Raw genomic sequence first — 19,622 nt, 5'->3', positions numbered from 1 at the left:
TGTGTCCTGATCAGGGACACATGCTCCAGGAGGGTTTTTCCTATTAATAACTTTTGCATCTGGATAACTGAGTTAGGGATGACTGATAGTCCTGGAGCCAGTCACCTGTCCTCCGACTTTAAATCAATGAACTGGACCTGTGGGTCAGTCATCGTGCCTTTTGGAGCATTTTTAATGGATTATCAGATTTCTATTTTGGCTTGCTGTGTAGTACAGACCTTCTGAGAAGGTTGGGCTTCGGTTATGGGGCTATGGTGAAATTCCAGTGTTTTATTAGTCTGCAGCCTTTATAAATGAGCTGATACGTGTGTCTGTGTACCTGCACAACTTAGCGCTCCACCCTTCAATCTAAATGTGGTAACTTCTGGTTCTAAAAAACAGTTCAAAGTCCAAAACCAATAGGAGATGTCACTTTTATATTCTCATTGATAAATATATCAGCACTAGGCTCTAAATACATTTCAGTACCAGCAAATGATTTGAGATTAAAAAAATAACATATCCATGAACTCTACAGGACACAGCTAAGGAAGAATCTTAGACACTGTATATAAGAGTGTAAAGGTTCAACAGCCCCTTTGACCCTTTTACAGTAAGGCATTTACTGGGAGATCTTCCCTTCCTCATTTTCCTGCATATGTTTTTCCGTCTCTACCTCCTTGCAGCTGCGGCCATCTTTTGACACCAGTGTGCATCCTGCTTTCATTCTTCTTCTCCCGTGTCGGCAAATTCTGGTGGCACAAAGACAAAAAGCAGGTCTGTGTCATCTTTCCAAACTGGCACGCGCACACCCGCACGAGAGGTAGCGGAGGAGAGATGAAGGAGCAGAATCAGAGCCATGAGAGGTGCAGAAAAGAGGAAATAAGAACAAGGGAGAGCGAATGGCACGCACAGCTTGGCATTTATGCAGAGGATTTCCTCTCCACACCTCGTCTTCCCTCCGCTCGCTCTGTTTACATAAGGAGCCACTTCACATAGTAGCTGCCATGTGTGTCTTGTATGTGAGTGCTGCATATATATGCACTTTCCAGTAACACGGACAGAGAGCATACATGGGCGCCTTCATTCCTTTTGCTGCTGAACTTAAAAATAAAAACCTCAAGTTTCACATTGTTTCGAGATTTTTTTTTGTATGCTTTGTTTTTCTTTTTCAGCAGTAAAAGTTATGAGGAAATTAAACTGCCTCGACGTGTTTTTGAAGCTACCGAGCAATATCCAGGCATTATCATCATCCTCTGCTGGGCTCTGTTGTGGTGTCAGCAGACTGTCTTTTAGCCAAAAGGTGATGGATGTCTCTGGCCACCTCTTTGCTTCCTCTTGAGGAATTTCATAAACCTCTTAGGACACTTCCACAGTCAGCAGACCTAGGAGAACACATAATATTTTCTTTTTTCTTACCTAAGGTATTGTTATCGTTTTAGCTTTGTCTTCATTTTCTGCCTCTGCCTGTTCCCCTCTTTTATTAGCTATCCAAAACTTATCTTTCACTAATTTACTTCAGTGAAAGTTACAGAGGTCGGGCAAGAGTATGATGTTCATGCTGTAGTAGAGGTTATCGTCTCAGTGGTGTCTGTTAAGAAACCAAGGAATCTCGTTTATCTTTTATTTTATAAAAGAGTAGGTAATTATTTTTATATAACAGTTTTGATATGCCTAAGAAAGCAAGCACACTGTCTGGTAAAGACTCTAAGGAAGGTCTGAATCTAACACCGGGACTAATATAACTATCTAAAGTCCACTAAAACCTACACCTGTTTTCACACCTTGCCTCATGTGACTAGGTAGTTCACTCTATATAGTTGACTTTAGTTTATTAGCTAACTAGCGGTCATAGCTTTGTAAGCCCTGAGGATAAAGAAAGATACAGAAAGGTGAGGTTTCTCCGGCTCGATCAAAGGCGGTCAGCATCACTTGCTCTTTGGGGGTTCTTGCTCCCACAATGCAGTTTGTGGGGATAAACTCGTACAAAAAAGTAACTAAATAAGTAGGCAAGTAAGATAGTAAACATTTATTTATAAGGCACATATTATAAACACATTTTTACACACAGATTTCACTGACCAAAGTGCAGTAAATAAATTATTACATCTATTTATAAATACAGATGTAATTATTTTAAACATTTTTAAAAAATAGGATATTGAATTATGAGGCCTTCAACAAAAAACAGCGAAAAACAACTAGAGGACAGCAGGGGATGAACAAAGTTACAGATATAATAAATGAAGGATTAGTGGGCAAAAAATGTATACAGGAAATGTCTTTGTAATCACGTAGGTTACCAGTGTTGAAAAATACTACTGTTTTATGGAGTCTGTGACAAAGTGGGTGAGAAGACCATTTGTCCATATTCTTAGTCAACATTCTTGTTCTGATTAAACCATATTTCATATGTAGTCTGCAACAGGCAAACATCTACTATCCCGGGTTTGTTTATGTTTTGCACTTTTACAGATTATATAATATAACATCTTGGTTTAAATCAATTCCTACGAGTTTGTTAAGTTAACATGTTCTTTATTTCAACTGTTAATTTGTATTGTTTAGAACTTACCTTACCTACCTGTCTTCCAGAAACAAAAGGAGGAAATGTAGTTTTACTTCCTGCTTTATAGCTTCTGGGTTCATCTGAGGTCACAGGATGAGACCAGGTGCAGAAGGGGAAGAATTCTTGTAATTTAATAAAGTTGATTTTAGAGGGTTTATGGAGAAATAGATTTATTGTTGTACTATGTATTGATTACACCATAGAGTTTATGTTGTTAGTAAAGAGTGGCAGTAGAGGTTTGAATATAATCATGTTCATCTTACCTACTGAATGGAATAGTCCAGAGGAGAAATTGTTTGGTTAAGTGGACTATTTAAGCAGAAAAACTCAGGTGTTCGAAGAGAAAGGTTCAGGTCAGTGTAGCTGTGTGCAGGCTGACCTTAGTTTCCGTTGATTTAAGTTCAGTTATGTTTATTTGAACTGAGTTAATTTGGAGTTGAGTTTCTTATTTGTTTCTTTGTAAATATTGTTTGGGTCACAAAATGGTGAATAAATCAGTTGCTACACTGCAAAGCATCAGTCTCCTGCACTTCTTTGACCGCTTAAGTCAAGTCCTACCACAAAGTCAACTACCCAGGCTTGTTAAAAACTTGTTATTGTGGTTAAAAACTTGACCCTTGAAGTCTTTGGCCTTAAAGTCCAGTCAAGGAGTTTATTTTGGATGAATGACTGACCGATGTTTAGCCATGCTTTCCGTTACAAAGCACTGTGCTACGTCACAAATGAGCCATTTAAAAAAATATTTTAACCAAAAAAGGACAGAAACTAAATTATGAAGAAAAGTCAGAAATTTGAATGAAATGATCTGCTGATCCTGCATCAAGTGGAAAAAAACACCAACAAAAATAAATGTAAATAGAATAAATGGTAGCAAAAGGAGGAAAAGAGAGTTGTGTTGTTTGTATGATATATCCACCAGCTATGAGAACTAAGTACAGGTTCTCAGTAGGTTGCATCGCAACAAAAGCTTACCTGAATATACATGATATTTACTTGAACAATGCTTACAGTAACATGGCGTCACAGTGTACCACTACATGTTGTGTTACTTATACTGCTGTAGCAGTAAACAAAGAGATACACCAGGTCACCAGAAATAAGATTCTCATGCAATGATCAATTTCTTCAGATTTAAGATCTCATTTAGGGCTGTATGCATTGATTTAGGGGCGTTTGTAGTGTACATGTATTATTTATGTTCTTGGAAACCTGCTAAATATACATAACATACTTAACATGTTCCTGAGGGAAACATCTGCTTCTTCAGCTAAATGCTCCACCACCACCACTGTGTCCGCCTTCCAGAGCATGCAGCTGTTTTTATCTATTTAAGTAAAAACAGCTGTATGCTCATATTATAGCATACATTTTTTACATTACAGATTTCTTTCAGCTTGATAAGTCGTGCTTTAAATCTCATTCAAGTCACATTTTGGGTCAAAATCTCTGTTTTTAGCAGCATTTCATCAGGTTGATGAATATGTTGCACATCAAAGCTGAATGTAATATTTTGACATGAATATCATGAAAATGTGGCTGTTGTCTTCATATAGATGAATGGCAGTGTAGGAAATGTTGCTGTGGATTTGATATGTTTCTATGGATTACAGCAGAATTAATTCAAGGTAACTGGGGACTCTATGAGTGACAAAGATAGCTTAAACAGTCTGTTATAACCAGAGTGGATCACTCAAATGCCTGATTCAGATAATGCATATCTTTGAAGTCAGAGTAGTGTGCAGCAAACCTGGTGCAGTTCAATTCTACTGCATCTAGAAACAAAGCTAATATTAGTGCTCCAATACCTGCAGACCACAGCACTTGGAGGAGTCTCGAGGGGCTGCTGCTTTGTTTGAGGGTTCCTCTTGATATTTGTGTGCGGGTGTATGTGTGTGTTTGGATATGAGAGAGTGTGGCTTCAGGGAGGGGTGGTGGTCAGTGCGCTGGGTCAGAATGCTGGCGAGGTACTTTCACAGAGTTTCACTGATCGATAAGTGCTTTAAATAGGGACACAAATACCTGAACACAGCATTAATTTCAATAGCTGGAGCCTATTTAAGAAGGAAGCGTTTTTGCTGAATAGATTTGGTGGGTAGTAACCACACAGATGGACTGTAAGTGGCTTGAAAGGCCAAAAATGCCACTAAATGCCTTCCCTGGTGTTAATTTGCAGGTGTTCGAGAGGGAAAAGCAGACCACAAATAAGCACTAAACACACACGCACACAAACACTAAGTAAAGTGTGGAGGCTTTTTAAAATAACTTTAACACTGTTCTCGTGGTAAGTACGAGTCTTGTGACATGCACTCCCAAAACAACAACATGCCCACCAGCTTCACCCAAACGTCTATGCAAATCAACACGCATCGGCATAACATGGATGTAGAAAGAATGTATTTGACCTGCGGTTAACAACTGCACACTTAAACACACCGATTAGTGCAGTGAGTCACAAACTATAAGATACCCCTAGGCATGGATGACCAGTAGAAACTTGTGAAGTGAAATGAAGCTGAGTGAAGGTGACTTGGTTGGAAAACACACAAGCAAGTGTCAGCCAGTGCTGCTGTGCTGACTTTTATTTCATTAAAATTTCATTTGTCTTTTGTTTTTGTACAATGGTTGAAAATGTGGAGTGGGAGGGCAAGAGCTCGTTTTGGCTTAGAGTAGTGGCTCGTGGCATTTACCTGCCAAACTTTTTGCTGAGCTAAGCAGTAGTGCTTCAGCACACCCTGCTGGTGATGGCAGTTTGCTTGCTCTCCCCAAAGTTTTTCTTTATCTACCTATTTATTTTTATTATCCTTGTTAGTGCAATTCTTGCCATTAAGACTCGTTGATAATATCAGAACCCTGATCTTAGTATGAGGAATCAGACTGACACAGATTCATCCTGTCAGAGTTGGTTGTTGCTCCTTTTTTCTATCCCACAAACTTTCAGGTTGTCCAGCAGGTTAATTTTGGGACAAAAAAAACCAGGAGTGTGTCGACCTGCGCGCGCGCGTGTGCGCGCGTGTGTGCTGCCTCTAAGGCAGGGGTGTCAAACTCAGATACACAGTGGGCCAAAATTCAAAACTGGAACAAAGTCGCGGGCTAACGTTAATATTTATTGAAAAAAAAAAAAAAAAAAAAAAATATATATATATATATATATATTCCTCCAGATATAAGAATGAATCTTTTCTTATGGACAAGTTTAGCTGATAAACTGAATATGGAACAAGCAAAGCTTAATACTAAACAATATATACATTAGCTGTATAATGCCAGTAGGCCAGCTCTAATAGTAATTTGGTATGGCTTCGCGGGCCAAATGTAATTAGGCTGCGGGCCAAATTTGGCCCACGGGCCAGAGTTTGACACCTATGCTCTAAGGGATTTGTGTCCAACCGTGGATAGTGGACAGCTTGCGGCTGGATTGATGGCGTGACGTCAGCGCGCCGCTACCTCTCCCAGAGGGCAGGATTAGTCGGGAGCGGCAGAGACAGCGCTCCGGTAATCTCCCGGTAATAAATGGGGGGAGTCAGGCACGTTTGAAACTGCCGGTACCGAGTGACACCCCGAGACCCCCTGAGACTCCGGAGAAAGTCCCCACAGTTGCAGCACGATGGGTCGCTATGTGGCTCCGCAGCAATCCAACGCGCCCCGGGCAGGTAAACGCAGCAGGTAAGCTGTGGAGACGTATGGGTGAGCTTGTCTCAGGAGGATTTACACTGGCAAGGTGTTCACTGTCTGTCAACAACTGCTGGGGTTTTATTTTTACTGCTGTAGTCTTCCGTGTGTGCATGTGCACGTGTATAGGCAGCACTGGGGGAGATTATGGGTGGTTCCTGACAACTTTGCAGTCCGTGCGAAATTAGAGTAAAATACGTCAAATGAAATTGACTGTAAAGGATTTTTTTCTCCCCCTCTTGCCTAAATGCTCTTAGCGTTCTTTTCATGAACTAACACGCTCAGGCTGCTGCGCTGGACCTGTGGATGTCAGGGATGCAGGGGAGGATCACGAACTCGGTTGTTGACCGACCTACTGCTGCCAAGGGTATTTATGAGAGATTAGAGAAGACATCATAGGTGAATGGCAGACTGGTCTATCTATCTATCTCGGGTTGCAGACTATCTCCCACTCTAAAGGCCATTGTTCAGTAGGGATTTATTTATTTATTTATTTATTGAAATTCACTATTTAAGTTTCAAAGGTTTAAAACTGATGTCCCTCTCCCTCTCTCTATGACAGCAACTCAGAAGGGGGCCAGAATAAAAGACCACTTGTCACGTCATGACTGTAAAGCTCCTGCCTCTGGGCGTTTATGGTTTGGCTCTCACCTACTTGGCACCTGCCTCAGAATAACCAGATAACACCTACTTAGAGTCACAGGCAAATTTGTGGCCACCGTGTTACTTTTACCGCTACCGGTTCTTTACTGCCAGTTCACTTTATTTTGCGGGTCAATGTGAATAAAGGTCCAATTAAGCCGGTGATGATTAGTGAGCGGCTTCCTCTCTGAGATCAGAGAGAAGGCTCAGGAGTTTTGCGCATTAAAAAAAACGAACGAAGAAGACTGCGAATGGTCCATTGAATGGAGACAAAAGAAGACAGAGACGTGTGGTTCTGCACCACTTGGGACGAACAGTGCGGTTGTGTGTGTGTGTGTGTGTGTGTGTGTGTGTGTGTGTGTGTGTGTGTGTGTGTGTGTGTGTGTGTGTGTGTGAATGGGCGGTGCGCTGACTTGGGTTGAGAGAGAGAGACAGTACCACCACCGGACACGAGAGAAAGAGAGAGAGAGAGAGAGCGAGAGAGAGAGAGAGAGAGAGAGAGAGAGAGAGAGATTGCGCTAGGCGAGGGACAAGAGTGTTGGTTGGAAACACACAAGGTGGATGATTCTCGTGCGTGCAGCAGCAGCAGACACACCACCGTGCGTCTTTACGCTCAGAGATCACCCAGCCCTGATCTCCTAACCTCTCCTCTTTCTTGCTTGTCTAGCAGCAGCTTCACCTGCGAAGCCACAGCGGAGGACAGCGGAGCTTCTCAGCGGACACTTTGCTGACTGAGAGACGGACGCACGGAAACCTCAGCGTACTTTAACCATGGAGGAGAGTCAGTCGGAGTAGGGTAACTTACTACAACCTACACCATCCACAAGCAGACTGTCACAAAGGACGCCAATCTTCAAGATGGCCCGATAAATTCTTAACGCCGTGCTTCGGAGATTGGATTGTCCATCTCTCAGTAGCGCACGAGACGAGCAGAGAGGCCGTTATTTGGTTATTTCAGTCTTCAGATGGACCGTGTGCCATCCGCACTTGCTGGTAAGATGCGCTGGATCACACTGGTGCTTGCCGGCTTGACTTTCTGGGGCAAAGTTACTATTTGTAACTGTTTCGACTACGAGGAGCCAGACTATGAATATTATGAGGAAGAGAGAGCGGAGACCATTGACTACAAGGACCCCTGCAAAGCTGGTGAGTCATTTTACTTTATTTTAGCTTTTAAATTATAAAAGTAACACAAGAACTATATTTATTACTCTGGTCACGGTGATCCTGCCCTCCTACAGCTGGCTCCGAGGCGGCACGTGCGTGTGTGTATGAGGGATGACAGCGCGCTTCTGCCAATAACCGCATAACCGGTGTCGGTGTCTGTAGCGATCTCGCAGATGCATGCCACGTGCATGCCACGGTGACGGTCACGTTAAGTCTGATGCACTTTTCAATGCATGCAAACACACAAACATGCTCACATTCAGCTCAAGCATCCCCCAGAGTCCAAATATTGGTGGCGCGCATGGATCGCATACGTTTGCGCGCGTGTGCAGATGTCAAGTCAACTAATAACAGGAATAAAAATAACAGCTGGATTTACACAGGCGCGGATTCACGTTCTGTCTCTCACACACATGCGCGTGCACACGTGATAAACATTTAACATTTGTGTAGTTGTTGTGGAGTAACACCCTGATGTGGCTTAATCGCTATGAACGAATTTCTTGTGTGTAAAAAATAAAAGAAAGAAAATCTTTCACTGAATCGAAAATAAATGTGTCTGTTGTGTCAGCGAGTGGTTGCCAGTTTTTTAAAGTTTTAAAGTTTTATACATAAGAGGTGTATTTTTTTAATAGGTCTTTTATTGGCGGCGGGAAGGGGGAGGGGAGGGGGGGTCATTTTGGTTTTTATATAGTCGCTCTCTTAACCAGTCCCTCTCCTCCTAGTTATTCTCCTCTGTTAGCGCCTGGACCATAACCTTTAAATGCAGTATTTGTTGGTGACCATTTACGTATCCCCATTTTATTAAGGCTGGCTATATGGGAAATGTTTTAGACTGTTACCAGTGTAATGATGACCAGTGGCAGCACCAGATAAGATACACCAGATAGAAACTGGTATTATTACGTTTTCAGCGGTGTGAATCATCCATGTTCTTCTGCTTATCCAATTAAGGGTTACAATTTTTGTGAAAGCCTCTTCCAGCTGTCCTAGCGCTAGAAGAAGGGTACACCCTGGACATGTCACCAGCCTGTCATATGGCTGACAGAGAAACAGACAGACACACTACCTACAATCAATTAAGAATCACTAATAACCTAATATGCGGCAGACAACCCACGGAGTCACTAGGAGATGATGCAAACACACAGAAAAGGCCCAACAGGCCAGTGGATTCAACCACCAGCCACTGTGGAAATGACTGTATGCCAAAGAATAATTAGATTAAATCCTTCAATCCTCACTCTTCTTATTATCTTATACAGACAATACATCTTATGCTTCTTTTTTTACCTTCACTTGATGAAAACAAGCTTGTGCTGTTGCTCAAGTTATTAATTTTTAAAATATTGATAAGCTATAAAAATTTTTTTTTTTTTCCTAGGTTTTATGTTTTTGTTCATTTGGGAACAAAAATGATTGAGAAATTGTTCTGCAAAAAGGTGTTCCTGTAAAACAGAAGAATACATGTACCTCAGGGCTGATGAGTATATGCACAGTGCCCTGAGGAGCTCCATCCTGTGTTGTGTTGGATGACCACAATTAACTGTGTGGTGGCCCTGGCCACCCTTGGCCACTACTTGGCTCCTCCCCTAATTGTCCCTGAAGTGCACAAACCATTAATAAGAAACATTTGGCACCTAGTAATTGTGTCTTAGGTAAAAGGGAAAATGCAGTTCAGTTTCATATATAGAGCAGCAATTCATAATCACAGTAGGCTCAAGGTGCTCGAGTTTGCTCCAAAATGAGAGAGAAAACGCCAACAATAGGACATATGTGTGTTGATCTTCTTGCTTTTAGGCCTAGAACAACGAATTTCATAATCTAACTTAATATCTTTTTGATATATTTTTTAAGGTTTTTCTGACCCTCTCCTCTCCTCTTTCTATAAGAGGGATGTTGGGATGGTGTAAAATAAATAAGCATCTTTTAAAATCTGGATCCTTGTTTGGGGTTACACCCTCCTGACTTTGTGTGTCTTTCTCCGTGTGTGTTTGTGTACATGCGTGTCCATGTGTGTTTTAGTGGTACTTAATGTTGTCTGCGATGACACATTGGACTGATAAGAACTCCACCCCAGAGCGCTAAGCGTCCACACGCTGACCAACACACATTCTTCCCATACCAAATACACAAACCTGACAACCGTGGACATTGGCCAGTGTGTGTGTGTGTGTCTGCATGTGTGTTTGCTCATGTGCATGTCACACTGATCTCTATGGGTGATTTTTATGTTGACTCTGCAATCCCATGTCTCTGTGGCTTTTTAGCTATGCAAAGAACTTACCGTTCATTCGTTTGTGTGTGTTTTGATGGGAGCCCGGCAGGTTAAAGGGAGTCAGTAAGTCTACGCATGTTTGTGAGACCGAGCGAGTCTTTAAGGTTAAAATAACTGAGAGAAAAAACACAGCGAATGTATTTATTTTCTGAAAATATCGATGAACATAAAGAGCCTTCTATACTCACCTGCTGAGGTTTCTTGCAGCAAATTGCATAAACGCACACAGGCACACACACTCCTAATAATCAACACATACGTTCATCTTATAAGCCTTATAATTTTACAAGTGCCATTTGTTTTCAGGCATTTCTGTTTTATTGGACATTTGACAGCTGGCACCTTTTTACATCATTTGAACATGTATAGCTCATTTATATTAAATACTGAGTCCTCAAATTTCATTCTCCTTTTACTTTCTCCTCTGATGATTTGGTTTATAATAAGAAAATGACAAAACCATCTCATCTCAGAGTCAGTGTAGGTTTTTTAAACTGTGAATGCAGCCCCACTGGTGAGGTATGAAACTGCTGTGGGTGGGGTGTGGACGACCAAGGTTAAAAAAAATGTAATTAACTTGAATGATTTGTGTAGGATCGGATAAGTGGAAGAGGATGGATAGATTTGTGCAGAGATAATAAAGTCTGGTGATGCAATGTTGATGACCTTTACTTCTCTAAAATTCAATTTGAGTCATTTTTTATTGTTAATAATTGCTGAAAGCTGTGCATGTGTGTGTAGTGGGGTCAATTACGGCTTCTGAAGGCAGAAATTTTTTTTAGAGCCACTGGTGTGGAGGGTGCTCTGGAGCTTTGGCCTGTTTTGCATGATGCTCATCAGCAGATTGAGTTTGCTTATCTTCTCATCTGGCTCAAAGTTTGCAAAGTTTTCATCATTTTATGGTGTCAGTTTATTGTTTAGATGCACAAGTCTTGGGCTAAAAAATAACACTACTGTAAATACAAACGAGTAAATGATTCTGTTTTTTGTTTTATGCCTGCATCCTCACCACCTGATGTCTGTAACTGTTCCACTTAGTACTGTGTGGGAGCATGTCATTTAATATCTACCTGCACATTCTGAAATACAAGCTTTCAATATGCTAATCCAGCCACAGATACGGACACACAAATGTTTCAGTGTGAGCCTGCAGAGCCTCTGACAGACACACACAAGTGTCTGCTGATGTGCAGCTGAATTTAAACCCACTCGCACGCACACATCTCCTGAGATTTTCTGGAGTAATCGTGTTGCAATTAATGCACTGACTTGGCAGCTATGTGCAGCTTGTAAGAAGTGGAAGCGCGACTCATTCCACGCCTGACCCCATGGCATCGGTCTGAGTGGTTGGTATTCCGCCTCCTGTTTTTGCTGGGAAAACACAAGGGGAATATTTGGCTGTCTGCTTATCTCCTCCGAGTCCCGCGCTGGTAGACAGGGGAACACACACTTCCATGCCTTTGTGAAGTGATTTCCCTACACGAACACACATGCACACACACACACGGTACACACACACATGCTAAGCTCCCTCCATTCACCCGCGCTTATCTCTTCCTGGTTGTCTGCATCCTGCTACTCAGCTGGAGATGACACACATACGCGCACGCCCACACACACAAATGCGCACACGTATGTGCCCCTACGCTCACTCAAGAGTCATTCATGCTTCCTTCCAAATCACTGTTCTCATAAAATCCTCACACACATCGAGTGAAAGCTAAACAAACCTCGGTATCTAAAGGCTGTGGGTCTTTTCTTCAGGAGGAATCAGAGACATTACTACCTTTTCTCTACTTTAAACACAATAGTCGGGCATCGTAGGAGTGTGTGTGGGCACAGTGTGTTGTTTTTTTTTATGGACACATCACTGAGATCAGGTGTTACAACATAAGACTTAAAAGATTTAAAAAATTTTATACAAAATTTGTTTGAGGGGTGGCACAGTGGCAAAATAGTTAAGAATTGTTGCTTGACAGCAAGAAAGTCCTAGCTTTGAATCCACCGGCTGGCACAGGCACATCTGTGTGGAATTTGCATATTCTTCCTGTGCCTGTGTGGGTTCTCTCTGGTGCTCCAACTTCCTCCCAGAGTCATGCATGTCAGATTAATCAGTGAGTCTAAAACTCTGTCACAGTTGCCAACGTCTATATTTCTGCGTTAACCACGCCACCCTGTCCAGGGTGTACTTCACCTCTTGCCCTTTGAAAGCTGAAATAGCCTCAGGCCTCCCACAATGCTAAAGTGAATAAGCAGTTCGGAGAATAGATGAATGAAATTAATGAATGAAACAAAGTTGTTTATTCTCTGCATCATGTGCACCTAAAGCAGATTGTCACTGCACATAGTCAGGTAATATGGCTAGTTACATCACAGTCTTCAATTCAACCTTTCATTGGAGGGATCACCTCATAAACCGTTTCACATTGGCTGAAGCTGATTCAGATGTGATGGTAGAATATATAAGGTACCATACTACACTGTACTTTACTGTAAAATAACTGGGATCTGTTCTATCAGTTTCTCATTTTATATGCAGATAAAAGATTCTGGCACATGGGATTTAAAGAACCATTTAAAGTGTACGCCACAGTCTGAGGCAATTGCGTTATGTTGTTCACCACAGAACAAGATGCAGGGTGTGCTTGTTTGAAAGTCTCGTGGATAGGTTTGTTTTAGTCAAGAAGAACAGCAGAAAGAGCGTCAAACAAAACAAATCCAAAATAAACAGGACACGGATTAAGTCAGACATACTGTAGCATGAAAAGGAGGAACTGTGGTGGAGGTTGCAAAGTGGCTTGCAGATGCACAGCAGGTGCTGTTATCAATTTTTGGGGAAAACAAATCTGATGTTGATATACAGGTTGATATACATTGTACATAAATATATCCATGCAAAGTGCTGCTAGGCCTTTACTGCAATCACCTTTAGGTGCTGCTGGTTTGTGGCTCTCTTTGTCATCATTTCCATAACATAGAAGCTGCTCTGTTGGGATGAGATCGGAAGACCGACTTGGCCAATCAAGAATATGGCCTTTATTTGGCTGGAGAAGCTATTGTGTTGTTTTTGCTATAAACTTTAGGTCATTATCCATTTGCACTGTAAAGCACTGTCTGATCAGTTTTGAAGCATTTGGCTAAGTCTGAGCAGAGAACATAACCCTGTACACTTCAAAATCTATCCTGCTACTTCTATCAGCAGTTGCATGATAAATAAAAAACACAAGTAGCCTGGTTACACAAACAGGAATACACGTCGACGCCATAACGTTACCTCCAACATGGTTTATACATGACGTGGCATACTTTAACAATTAACTGTTTCCCCCCTTCTCCATACTTTTGTTGTTGTTGTTTTTCTTAACAATGGGAATAATTCTATGGTTGTTCACTTTAGTTGTCATCTATAGTGTTTCAGGCTTCCTTTTTTGTAAACAATGCACTGGGCTAATTATACAGATCTTTTATCTGCTTAATTTGTCATAGAAAGGAACAGGAGTAACCTGGTTATAAAAGAGCTGTTTGTCAATCAATTTTTGATTTAATTTTGAGCCTTTGAAAATGTTGAGACTGTATAATGAAATGGCTGTAATTCCTCCTCAACAGTTAATGCAAGGCTTTTGTTGAAACCCTTGAATTAAACCTGCAAGTCTGCGCTTCAATCACATCTTTATTCTTTGATTTAAAACCCACTGTGGCATAGAGAGAAAGAAATTAGTAATGATAACCAATACAGCTGATTAGTACGAGTTTAACTCACACTTAAATTTTCTAGAAGTGTCCCAAGCGTACCTCAGATCCTGGGATTTGAACGCCTGTGCAGGTATATGTTCGCTGTGTACTGTACATGCAGCCCACCAAGTCGTGACATGAGCTGCAGCTACTGTTCATCCCTTCCCCCATTCATCAGTAGGAAGGAAACTAGAGCAACATGTGTATGTGTACATTTGGCACCGCGGCTGCCTTGCATCTTTGTGTGTTAGCGAGGGAGCAAGTGGTCTCACTCATATTATATTAAACAGGATTTTCCCGAGCAGAGTGCTCCTGCCACTGAGCTTCCGAAGTCTTCCTCAGGATTCCCGCCTCAGCACAAACTCTGCGGCCATGCCCAGGGCCGACTGTTTGTTCTGGAGCGTCATTGTTCCGGAGCAGCAGAAGCCATGAGTCAGCATCGTCTTCACATCGCCCACCTGCCATGCACCGTTCAATTATTAAATGTCTAGGTGCTTTTATGTCACCCAGCTTTCCCTGATGGTATTTATAGAAGCAAAAAAATAAAAAATAAAAAATCAGACCCATTCACACATTAATGTCTGAAGAAAAGCATCTTTCTCCTGGCAGTCAAACTTGTTTTGTTGTCTAAGTATTGTAGCAGCAAACTCCTCCCTACACTCCACCTGCTGCAGTTGCGATCTTTGATGCCTAAGCAAGCTAACGTTACAGGAAAAAAGTGATGACCATGTAGCTGAGCTAGCCTGTATTGTCACCTGTGGCTGAAGACAGATACGTTTAACCAAACCAGGTAAAGAGAAATATCTTTTTGAGTTCAGATCTCTGACAAAGATCTCTTTAGGATCCTTATGATGTCATAAATTCTGGTTTTCTCAGTCTTTAATTGCCCCCATAGATAATCAGCACTATTGAGATCAGGTGACTGTGGAGGGCAGTTCATCGTACCTCTTCTTTCCTCTTCTTTGGTCTTCTGCTGCTGTACGACTCCTTGTGGTGCTGCTTCTCCTTTGTAAAGAGTTCACCAAACGATGTCTCCATTTCCCTCTCAATATCATACTGCTTAGGGGAATTTGAGGCACAGCTGATGGACGAACAACAGCTACAAGTTGATTATTTTAAAAATTCCTCTGATGTGAGTCAATCAATTCCGCCTGAGTCTCATGTGAACGCTGCTCCACTGGAAAGATTTCATGCCTTCACTTGATTTATGCACTGTAATCTAACTGAAACTCATCATTTACGGCAACTGCACTGAAATCCAACTTCAAATGAAGTTACTCATCCGGTAATTGAAACTATGTAGTCACACCTGGGTTCAGCTATCTGCGATCTCAACAAGAACAACATTGTTCTCTGTTCTATGACTTTGTGCATTTAAAGGCCAGTTGGCTGCTCGTTCCCTGGGTGCAGACCCGGGGCACGCCGACGGGAAACCGAGCCGTAATCACGTCCCGTCACAATGTCTGGCCAAACCCATGACCCGCTAGGGAGGAATCCCAGTGTCACAGCAAAGTGATTAGGGGGTTACACCAGCTCTGTGAGTGCATGCGTCATATGATATCATGTTATTCTGTCTCATACCAAACATGTCTTTGCGCGATCTCGCTGTCAATTTATAGTTCAGAGTTCTAAGTGAGCGAGGCCTTTGAAATCTTTTCATTCATTTCAGATTTAATTATACAGCAGCCAGTTCACAACACGAGTCATCTCAGGTCACAGCACATTTAAGGTCAAGACCTTAGAAAAAGAGAAAACCCCCTTTGAGCAATGAACAGTGGAGATAAGGTGGTTTTTACTCAACATATTTGTGCTCTCCTACCCTTTACCTTCCATCCATAGCATTTTACAACATGTTCTTCTTTTCCTTTTGATCTCTTGGCATAGACTACTAGCAATATTTACTGAAAAAACTAAAAATAGCTCCACTTGGACAAAAGCTCCTGTTAACTGGATTTGTTTATGATCAGTCTGGACTTCATTCCGGGTCATTTCAAATGTCCAGGTGTGTGCCTCACGGCCCTGCCATCTGTTTTCAGCTGTGTTCACGGATGAAGAAACTGTGCTTATTCTAATCTCTAGACAAACACACACGCACACTGTGGTGCAGGTAAACACAGTGATGTGTCAGTGTACAAGTGTGTAACTGGGTCTTTGTCAGTGTCTGGGACTATATTTACGTCTGTAAAAATATATAATTAGAGTTTGCGTGTTTTGTATAGAGTCAGACCTCAGTGCGACTGGTGATTTTAAAGTTTCTAATTATGGCTTCAATTCAGTGAATACTCACCAACACTGTAAGTACCCTGTTTTATTCAGGATTTTTTTCTATTGCATGTCACTCTTGTCTCTTGCCTCTGTGTCTCTCTCTTTCAAATCTACTTGCAGCAGGGTGTGGGTATGAACATTTTTGGACTTGGACTAAGCAGCTACATTTTTCACATTTTTTTTTTTTACCAGTGATAGAAAAACTGCAGCATCTCTTTACATTCCAGCACCTTGGCGTAAGTGCAGTAGCTCAGCATTATTCCATCTTAAACACTCAAAGAAGAATAGAAACGGCCGTTTCAATTTCAAGTGCTACTCAAAGTCATACTTTGCTTCACAATGGACAATGGGGGCTTTGGACAGTTTGGTTTCACAGCAGTTATTTTGGGTTTCGGGATAAAAAAAATCCATAGAGACAATCCATGTAGCATCTCCAGGAATTTCAACACTTTACAATTTGTGTTTGAGTCTAATGTTCGATCAGAGTGTTGTGAACGTTATGAAGGTTGGTACGTGGGCTTGTGTCACACATAGGCTTTGACACAACCCCCCTCTGTGTACTCTGTAAAGGAAGGCCAACTTGAAAGTGCTTTAAACTGACTCCTTTGGTTGGTAAAATCAATCAAAAGCTATACAAGACTATAAGACTATTTATTTATTTATGGCCTCTGCAGATATTAACCTGGTTTCAATCACCAGTTTCAAAACTTACCGAATATGGTGGTTGGTTTTTTTTTTGCAAATTTTGTAAATTAGGAGTAAAATAGATAATAAGAAGCAAACTCACCAAGGCAGCTCACTCTCCAATATTTACCTTTAAAGGAAATATTGTATTTTGTATAAATTCATTTGGGTTTTTAAATTCAAGAAGTTTGTAGTGCAGTAAAAGTCAGATAAGGGATTACAGGTATTGCTTTGTAAACGATCTGACATGAATAACTTGATCCTATTATATGATATTATACCACTATGACTAACTAGGCAGCTCATTCTCTGTCTCTTAGCAACCCTGTCTTTAAACATGCAACACACTTTGGGGTAGAAGTGTAAAAGTGAGGTCAGAGGTCAAATGTTGTAGTTGTTAAGTCCTTTTACATTGTTGTTTATACTAGTCAGACTAGTTGGAGCATCTGATTGTTGATGTGTTGGTGTTTTTATAGACTTAAAAAAGGCGTTTGATACAATTGATCATTCTATATTAATGAATAAACTAGAGAGATATGGCATAAGAGGGATAGCATACAAGTGGATGAAAAGTTACCTGGATGAAAGATATCAATATGTCGAATTCAATAATGTAAAATCTAAGCAGTTGAAGGTAACTTGTGGTGTTCCTCAGGGCTCTGTGCTGGGCCCTAAATTATTTATATTATATATAAATGACATATGTAGTGTTTCCAAACTGTTAAAATGTGTATTGTTTGCTGATGATACCACTCTATACTGCTCAGGTAAAAACTTAGAACAGCTTCTGACTACAGCGGAAACGGAGTTAAATATATTAAAAAACTGGTTTGATGTAAATAAGTTATCATTAAATATAAAGAAAACAAAATTGATTATTTTTGGCACTAGACAAATGAAAAATGTATCTAAAATAAGGGTTAATGGAATTGAAATTGAAAGAGTGTACAAAAATAAATTTCTTGGAGTGATAATTGATGATAAGCTGAGTTGGAAGTCTCATATAAACCACGTGAAAACAAAAATGTCAAAAACCATTGCTATTCTCTATAAAACAAAGCATGTCCTGAACAAAAAATCATTATACACACTTTATTGTACTCTGTTGCTTCCATATATGACTTACTGTCTGGAGATATGGGGTAATGCATATAAAACGAACACTCTTCATATTTTCAAGTTACAAAAAAGAGCTATAAGAATTATAAACCAATCAAACTATATAGAACCAACTAACATTTTGTTTATTAATCTGAATACCCTGAAATTTTATGATTTAGTTGAATATAAAATGGCACAGATAATGTATAAAGCACAAAATAACTTGCTTTGCCCCAGTACTCAGAAGCTGTTCAAAGTCAGAGAGAGTCAATATGACTTAAGGGGAACAGATTTCTTTAAAAAAAACAAGATAAGGACAAACATAAAGCAGAGATGTGTTTCTGTTAGAGGAGTTAACCTGTGGAATAGTTATGACAGTGATTTAAAAAGGTGTAGTTCATTTTCCTTGTTTAAAAACATGTTTAAAAATAGAGTAATAGAAAAATATATAAATCAAGAATGAAAAGAGCAAAAAGGAGAAAAAAAAATAACCTCTTGATTCTTTTGCTTTGATGTAGTTACTTATCTAAGGTGGAGAGTTTTTTTTTCTTTGTTTTTTTTTTTTTTTTGTTGGTTTGTTTGTTTGTTTGTTTGGTTTTTGCTTTGTTTTATTATTTTCTTCAAGCCCTGTGTACAGGAGCTGCATACAAAAAGATATTTTGTGAAAAGGGTTGGCGTAATAAGCAAATGCTTCAGCCAATACCTTTTGATTAGCCTTGTCTCATGCTTTCTTTCTTTATGGTAGATTTTTGTTCTGCTTTCACTGTTTTTTTCCCCCCACTGTTTTCACTGAGATTTGAATTTGAATGCTAATCAATAAAATCAAAATCAAAATGAAAAAAAAAATGTGACATCATATTTGGATGCAAACTATAATGTGGTATTTAGAAGATATACGTGTCACATATACATGTAGATATGATTTTCTATATGCCAATATGTTTTTGATACAAACAATGGCAGTAAGAAACTTTGACTTTCAGATCAATCTGTTGATGTTGAAGGAGAGGTCAGAGGTCAACATGATATTTTAACTCTTTCTATGGTACTTTATACATATTGACAATACATACTGAACTTGTAAGATTCATAGTTTCTAAGTCATAATGTTTTTTGTCAGCTTGGTAAAAAGAATAATCATGGAGCTGATTTTAAAGATCTTGGTGTTACACTGAGCAGTGTCCAAGTCTTTCAGTCAGCTCCACTTGTCGTGCCTAACTTTAAAAGACCGAGATGGTGATGGGCAAAATGTCCAAGTTGAGGTTTCAGAATATTAGTTGACAAACCAGTGGAGCCATCTATATCCATTTTTAATCTTTGGTATCACTGTTGCCTCTTACAAGGGAACATGGAAACCTTGAATCCATATTAGGCTTTTTAATGTAATCATATTTTTTACACTTAAAAGATCATGTTAGCTTCCAGGCTCATTGATATTTCCCCTCACTTTGCCACTGGTTTGCTCGACTAGATGTTTCAGTTAAAGTCAGTTAAACAAGCCAATATGATTGGCTTCCATTTGAGTATTTATGAACA

The 19,622-nt window shown here is 40.3% G+C and overlaps 1 protein-coding gene across 4 annotated transcripts in view; it reads left to right on the top strand.

The window, feature by feature from the left end:
• Positions 1–6,029: 6,029 nt before the first annotated feature.
• The window catches only part of tll1 (tolloid-like 1), a 62,088-nt gene continuing 48,495 nt past the window's right edge, over positions 6,030–19,622 (top strand). Inside the window, exons 1-2 of one of the 4 annotated variants that reach the window (XM_004549274.3) lie at positions 6,030–6,211; positions 7,530–8,005. In XM_004549274.3, coding sequence (XP_004549331.1) covers positions 7,825–8,005 — 181 coding nt within the window. In that variant the 5' untranslated portion in view covers positions 6,030–6,211; positions 7,530–7,824. The other 3 variants (XM_004549275.3, XM_076884799.1, XM_076884800.1) reach the window with 3 other exon arrangements.

This window comes from Maylandia zebra, linkage group LG6, assembly GCF_041146795.1.
Source record: "Maylandia zebra isolate NMK-2024a linkage group LG6, Mzebra_GT3a, whole genome shotgun sequence".
Taxonomy (NCBI): Eukaryota; Metazoa; Chordata; class Actinopteri; order Cichliformes; family Cichlidae; genus Maylandia; species Maylandia zebra.
Note: the sequence above shows the minus strand (reverse complement) of the source record. Positions and strands in the feature narration are given on the sequence as shown.